This window comes from Arachis hypogaea, chromosome 4 (assembly GCF_003086295.3).
Source record: "Arachis hypogaea cultivar Tifrunner chromosome 4, arahy.Tifrunner.gnm2.J5K5, whole genome shotgun sequence".
NCBI classification, from domain to species: Eukaryota; Viridiplantae; Streptophyta; class Magnoliopsida; order Fabales; family Fabaceae; genus Arachis; species Arachis hypogaea.
Window position 1 is genome coordinate 113,633,724 of NC_092039.1, and position 7,416 is coordinate 113,641,139.

Consider the following 7,416-nt stretch of genomic DNA (forward strand, 5'->3'; position numbering starts at 1 on the left):
CCTGCAGCCACGTGCGAGCCGTACAGGACGCGTGTCCGGGTCGGTTGGAGGGCACGTGACCGGGTCGGGTGGAGATCGGGTCAGACTGACCCGTGCGGTTATTGGGCCAGGCCGTAACACCATGCTTACTTGAGTTAGGGACATAGGGTCATAATTGTTACAAACTAAAGCCTCCGAGCGTAAAGGAAGGATTACAATTTTCAAGAATGTTGCGTCTCCAAACATGTACTCGAGATTTGAATTGAATGATTATATTTATGTGTTATAATTAGATAATTAAAAGTTTAAAACAGATAAAATAAAACTAATGATGTTTGAAAGGAGATTTACTTTATGGTAAGAATAAACTAGCTCAGATGATGCAAACTAGCCGGACCATCTTTCAATTTTCAGGATTTCCGTAAAACCAAACACGCGCTTTCCACTTGTGCTGGATTATTGAATCATGTCATCAAGGAAGTGAAGAGGCTAAGGTACACTAAGACTAAGTCACTCAAATCAGTAAAACTGCCTTATCTCTTTTCTTCTTTTTCCGTTTCCGTTTTTAACTTTCATATTTAATCGAAGAACAGTACTTTAGCTCGCTCCTCAGCTAGCTCTCTCGTTAAGGAGCAGAGATTAGTTATGGCAGCTGCTAGTATTGCATCAACAGGTATCGTTCTTGAAGCACTAAGAAAAGACAATTACGAGAACTGGAGCACTCTGGTAAAAAACTATCTGGTGGGCGAAGGTCTCTGGCACGGCATCGTGGAGTCAGATCCTAATAAACCTGATTATGGCGAAAAAGACAACGATAGCAAGAATGAATGGAGATGGAAGAACGCAAAGGCTCTACACGCAATTCAACTGGCGTGTGGATCAGAGAACCTCTCCAACATAAGAAAATTCGAGAAGGCCAGAGAGGCATGGAACCACCTGAAGATCTCATTCAGCGAAGACGTGAGGGCGTTTCCAGATATCGAGCAAGGAAGCGAGGATGATCGATACATTTACAAACTCCACAGTGACGTCAAGAGAGGGAACTGGGACGACGCAAAATCGCGCCTTAGCAGCTACCCCGATTCGATCTTCTCCACCACACCATCTGCGGGAAGGACTGTTCTTCACGTTGCAGTGGCTTCCGGACAAGCGAGGATAGTGAAGGAGTTGGTTAAAATGGGGAACAGACGGTTGCTGAGGATGCAGGACAAACAAGGCTACACGGTTCTTGCTCTTGCTGCTAAGTTAACGGACAACATAAACATGGCGGAGAGGATTATTAAGAAAGGTGGGAACGAGATGCTAACTATCAAGACCAAGGGTGGTGATGACTGTGGCGATTATAATGGTGATGCTAAAAAGAATGAGGACGATAAAGCAAAGAAAAACACAGATGGGGAGGAAGAAGAGGAGGAGGAGGACAGTAAAGGGGAGATTCCGGTACTTTTAGCATCAGCGAATTGTCACAAAGAGATGACTAGGTATCTCTTCTCCCAAACTCCCATTGACATTCTCTTCGATAATGGTGGCTATTATGGTCTTTTGCTTCTCAGGCGATGCATCTCTGCAGAAATATTCGGTAACTATCAAATTCATCTCTTACATATTCTGTAGATAACTCTGCAACGCCTAAAGAGATGATAGAAATACGAGTAAAGTTATAATTAGGTATCTGAAAATTTTGGTTTTGGATTAATTAATTTTTAAAGAAAAAAAAGGTATTAATTTGATTTTTTAGGATATCAAACTATAGATACATGATGTCTTCTTATTAATTTATTAACTAAAATTTATTGGTGGTGTTTATATATATTATTAATTATTTTGATGTATTTATCTATGAAAGATAGTCACTTAGATAACAAATTTTAGAACGAAATTTTATTTGTTTTAATAGAATTTGTAATAAATAGAAAGTAGATGATAAAAGATATATGAAATTTTAGGATAGCAAACGGTAGATACATAATATCCTTCTATCAATTTATTAACTAAAATTTAATGGTGATGTTTATATATTGTTATTTATTTTGACATATTGATATATGAAAGATAGTCACGTAGATAACAAATTTTGGAACGAAATTTTATCTGTTTTGTTTTGCATTATTCATTAACAGAAGTACATATCCACCATTTGTTATTTTAGAAAATTTAATTGGTATTTTTTTTTCAAGGACTATCATTATTAAAAGAAAGACATATATATCCACCGTTTATTTATTAAAAAATTTAATTAGTATTTTCTTTTAAAAACTAATTAGTTTAAAGTTAATATATTCGAGGATTTAATTATTATTTTACTCTAGAAATTAAATAAATAATATTAGACGATATATAGTAATGTCTTAATATGTAATTAAGACTTATTATTTATTCATTACATCTTAAATATTAGTTAGGAATAATAATAAGGTGATTGTTATAGTGTATATGAGTAAATGTTTAACACAAACATAAAAAAATAGAGTTCACTAACAATTTTTTTCTCATAACAAAAAATTAATCATGTTTAGACAAATTAGATAACAATTTAAAAGGCATTATAAAATCTCCTAAATAATAAAAGAATATTCTAAACTTATATCGAGAAAAAGAGTTCTTATATAGGGAAGTTTTCTTTAGTATTATATATACTAGTATATCAATACGTTTTATTCACTCTTTTATTTATGAGTAAATGCTTTAGTTATTTGGAAAATAAATTATTCCTTTAAGAAACCAGTAATAAAATCACTTAGATTAATTATTTAAATTAAAAATAGATTAAAAATTTTTAAATTATAGAGAGGCACATTATCCTTTAAACAAATGATGATCACAAACTTAAAAAGGTATTTACTCTTTATTTATTAAATATGTATAAAAATAATAAAGATTGAATTAGTTGAGATGGTAAATGATTGTCAATAATCTATAACTCAAATGGCATAGTCTTCTCATATTCACCTAAGAGGTTACGTGGTGTATTGATATTCTAACATATATTTTATACTGATAGTTGACTTTGGTGGCTGATTTTGATATACATGTAACATAATCGTTAAACTAAAAGGTTTTAGATTTAAATAAAGAAAATAGCAACGTTTTATTAATTATAACCTTTTTTCATATGTGTATATGAATGTGTGTGTCTCATGAGAGATAATTAAAAAAATATTACTTTAATTCTAGCAACACATTTTAAGTATTGCTAAAATTGTATAGCTATTTACGAAGTACGGACATTTTTTTGATTTGTCATGTTTTGTGTCAGAACACATTTTAAACACAACACACATAGACACTCGTTCGACATGTGTGTTTTCTGTATCCAACCGTGTCTTAATAAAAAACAAAAAATTTTTTTGCGAACACGTTTGAATACACCTAAATATCATCTCGTATCAACGTGTCTAATCTTATTTTTAATATATATTCTTGAAATGATTTTAAAAATAGTATATATTATTAATTGTTAAAATAAAATATATTTTAAATATTTTATATAATTAAAAAAATATTAAAAATAATTAAAAAATTAATTTATATTTTAATATCAATAAAATATTAAAATATTATTATAATTCATTTAAAAAAATTTTTATATTTTATATATATGCCGTGTCTCCATATCTTATAACAATTTTAAATTCGAGTGTTTGTATGTCCCATATCCTGTATCGTGTCCTATCCGTGTATCCATGGATCATAAATAGCTAGCTATTATAGATATAGTAAGTTCCTAACCATTCACACACATAAGTATATATATATATATATATATATATAAAGCTAATACAATATTTAACATACTTTTGAATATTTTTAGAAAATAAAAAATCAGTTTTTTCTTTCATTGTCATAAAAGTATTTATTTTCAACGAAGTAATAATTATATTTTAGTTTTGAACATTTTTCTTAAAATAGACTTCAAATTTGTGTCTTATTGTCTACGCTTTCTCAAGTTGTCAAACACACCATATACTAATGGAAATCCATGCTTGTCTATTAGATGTTGCCGTTATATTGCTCCAACATAGACTTAACAAGAAAACATCTCTGACTCATAAAGCCAGCGGTCTAAGGTCCATAGTACACGCATTAGCCCACATGCCTTATGCATTTCGCAGCGGTGCCCAGCTTCAGTGGTGGCAGCAACTTATCTATAATGGTCCGTTTATTATGATCTTTCTATTCTCCTTACCTTTGAATTACTGATAAAGTGATTATTATTCTTTTTAATCAACTAAATGTTCATTTTAATTCTGGAAAGTTATAAGACAACGTCAATTTTTTTCTTATAATTCAAAGTTATACTGACATAAATTTTGTAAAAAAAAAAGATCTTCTCATTATATAAATGTAATAGCTATAATCGATCTATTTGTTTCAGCTTTGAGGCTGCGGACCCGAATAGACCTCTACGGCAGAAGTATTGAGATCGTTTTACATATTGAAGCAGACGAAGAACCAGCAGATACAAATACTTTAGCAGATCTTTTGGCAACTCATCCTTTAGGCAGAATCTTCAGAACCATTTCAGCCTTATTGCTAGTAAAACACCTAGGTAACTTGTTTCTCAATCTCCCTTCACATAAATGTGATTACTTTTTTTATTTTTTGAAGGAAAAAAATAACTCAATGTCACTTTTAATGTAGGTCGACTTCTTGGACGATTTAAACATGTCGTTCAAAATTCAATAATTCGAAACCTTCCTGGTACGTACATTGTAAGAGGGATTTTATTTTATTTTTTTTATTGTCTATATAAAAAGAAAATTGATATCCACAGCTAGTTTTATATTTTCACGTGTCAACAAAATTTTTGAATTTAAAAAAATAATTCATAACCATCTTTAAAGTAATACAAATAATCTGAAGGTTTTCTATGTTATAGATGATAATATAAAATTCTTTTCATATAATGCATATATATCAAAGAGATTCATATGAATGCTTTAAAATAAAGTAATCTAGCTGCTTCGCTTTAAGTAATTTAGCATAATGCATTTAGTTGTTAACAATACATCATAAACTAAATAAAGTGAAAAACTTACGTGAAGATACAGGTTTAATTATTGAGATGTGTCATGTTATAGTTTGCAAACGAAACTAATTTATTGAACCATAATGTTACAACAGACAAGTATCAATTATTGAACTATATCTTCATCTGAAGACAACTTTAGCCAACTTTATGTGAGTAATTAGCATAAAGTAAATCTCTATCTGAACTTTCCAATGCTTAATTATTTCAGGAAGTGATCAAATATATGAGATGAAAATGAACCATTATCTAGTACTTGAGATTCTTAAATGCTTGAGTAGAAGGATATCGGTATTAGAAGAATCAGAGCTGCATGAATGTTTAGCTTACGACACAATGTTAGTGGCGGCTAAAAATGGAACTATTGAGTTCATAAATTCAATGAGAAATGCAAACCTTGACCTTCTGTGGGCCATGGACAAAAATAAACGTGGAATATTTTCACATGCGATTCTGAATAGACAAGAAAAGGTTTTTGAACTGATTCATGAGATTGAAGGGCGCACAGAGATGATTGCATCTCGTGTAGATGTGTTCAAAAATAACATGTTGCATTTAGCAGCAGAATTAGGACCCTCTTCCGATCTTGACACCAGATCCAACGCAGCTTTACAAATGCAAAGAGAACTTCATTGGTATATGGTAAGTGCTAATCTCATTTAAAATCCTCAGTTATGAATATTTGATTTCCCAAGTCATATAAATGATGAATTATTATGACTACTGAATGCAGGCAGTGGAAAAAATCGTGCCTCCTAAATGCAAAGACTTGAAAAATGCAGATGGAAAGAAGGCCCGTGAACTATTTAGCAGAAACCATGAGAGTCTTGTAAAAGGTGGAGAAAAATGGGCAAGAGATACTGCAAGTTCATTCACACTTGTTGGCACCCTCATTATCACCATCATGTTTGCCGCAGCCTTCACTGTCCCCGGAGGAAATGACCAATATACCGGCATACCGATTTTCTTGAAAAAGCATGCTTTTACTGTCTTCATTTTAGCTGATGCAGTATCTCTCATTACTTCCTCTTCTTCCGTCTTGATCTTTATTGGAATCCTTACATCGCGTTATGCTGAAAAAGATTTTCTCAGAAGCTTGCCCCTCAAGTTGCTGTTTGGCCTTATCACTCTCTTCTTTTCTGTTGCATCCATGATGATAGCTTTTGTTTCCACACTTTCTATGATGCTCAAGGGATATCGTGGTGTTGTGATAGCGGCAATGTCACTTGCCATTATTCCAGTATTGGTTCTCATTCCTACATTGTTGAGTCTTTCCTTAGAGATTTTAAAATCTACACTAAGACCTAATTTACTCACTGCTAAGAAGAAAAGGAGTGAAGCCTAATTCTTATCTTCAATTTGTACTAATGAGCCAAAAATCATCCCCATCATTTGAGATATCTTGTATCTGTATGTTATGTGTATATATTTTTTAACACTATCTTTAGAATGTGATGGTTTCAAGGCTAATATAATGCAGAAGCAGAAGCAGAGAATGGAAACAGAGAGGAATTTATTGGTAATATAAATGTACACCAATTGAAGACCCATATACACATAGTAGAGGACACTAGAGATACTCCTTAACAGAAACTAGTAGCTTATAATAAATTGAATATCTGAGAATGTCTTCTTACTTTCTACATCCCCTCTATCAAATTCATAGTCCTAGATATACCCGTAGTGGAAGCAGATATTTTCTAGTGCTGGATGGTTTCCACATACTCAGCATCTAATGCAGCTGAACAGACACTCTTGGACTATTTGAGCAAATTGCCACAAAATAGCTTTGCTTCCCAAAGGAATGAATAACCTGAACCTCCCTCTCTAAACAGGTTACCCATTATGAATTGCCCATTTTTGCTACCATATCACTGATTGTCCTTTTAAACTCATGAAGAATAACATAAATAAAAAAAATAAAAAGAAACTATTCAAAACTCTAGTAATTTTGTTCGGCTTCAAAGACTCAATCTCCATTTAGTGAAGAATTCTCTTTAATTAACTTTAGCACAGTTATATTTAGAATCAATTCAATTTTCATGCTTAAACATTACCATTTGTCTAGAATGAAAACTTTAATGCAATCATAGCATTTTAAAGGCATCAGGTATATTATATCTGTGGATTAGATTTTCTGCATATACCAAACCAAAGTTCCATCTCTAGCAATGTCTATAATAATAAATAAAAATCATAAATAATTAAACAATGACTACCATCAGATACCTTGTGTACTCCTCGAAATCTCCAATCCCTCTTTGGATCCACACCCTACAGCTCTTGATTAGGCTTGCTACCAGGAAAATCATCAAATTCATCATCCAGTTCTTTGTTTGTTTTCATCATCATTAACCCTATCATTTAAGTCCTCATCATTGTCATTTTGTTTTCAATCAATTTATCTA

At 31.9% G+C, this 7,416-nt stretch overlaps 1 protein-coding gene across 4 annotated transcripts; it reads left to right on the top strand.

The window, feature by feature from the left end:
* The first annotated feature begins 344 nt into the window (after nucleotides 1–344).
* Nucleotides 345–6,531, top strand: LOC112797352 (uncharacterized). 4 transcript variants are annotated; one of them, XM_025840232.3, is made up of 7 exons: nucleotides 345–473; nucleotides 573–1,558; nucleotides 3,974–4,132; nucleotides 4,355–4,528; nucleotides 4,621–4,680; nucleotides 5,220–5,650; nucleotides 5,742–6,531. In XM_025840232.3, the coding sequence occupies exons 2-7, from the start codon at nucleotides 625–627 to the stop codon at nucleotides 6,351–6,353; spliced, it is 2,370 nt and encodes a 789-aa protein (XP_025696017.2). In that variant the 5' UTR covers nucleotides 345–473; nucleotides 573–624; the 3' UTR covers nucleotides 6,354–6,531. The 4 variants fall into 4 exon arrangements, with proteins under 4 accessions (XP_025696017.2, XP_072092092.1, XP_072092091.1 ...); XM_072235991.1 differs by lacking the exon at nucleotides 3,974–4,132; XM_072235990.1 differs by lacking the exon at nucleotides 345–473 and having other exon boundaries at nucleotides 482–1,558.
* Nucleotides 6,532–7,416: the final 885 nt, after the last annotated feature.

Excerpts from the sequence above, each read along its gene's own strand:
- LOC112797352 (XM_025840232.3), top strand. The coding sequence starts at position 625 with ATGGCAGCTGCTAGTATTGCATCAACAGGTATCGTTCTTGAAGCACTA. Across the intron at positions 1,559-3,973 it reads CATCTCTGCAGAAATATTCG|ATGTTGCCGTTATATTGCTC; the intron begins GTAACTATCAAA and ends CTTGTCTATTAG. Across the intron at positions 5,651-5,741 it reads GAGAACTTCATTGGTATATG|GCAGTGGAAAAAATCGTGCC; the intron begins GTAAGTGCTAAT and ends TACTGAATGCAG.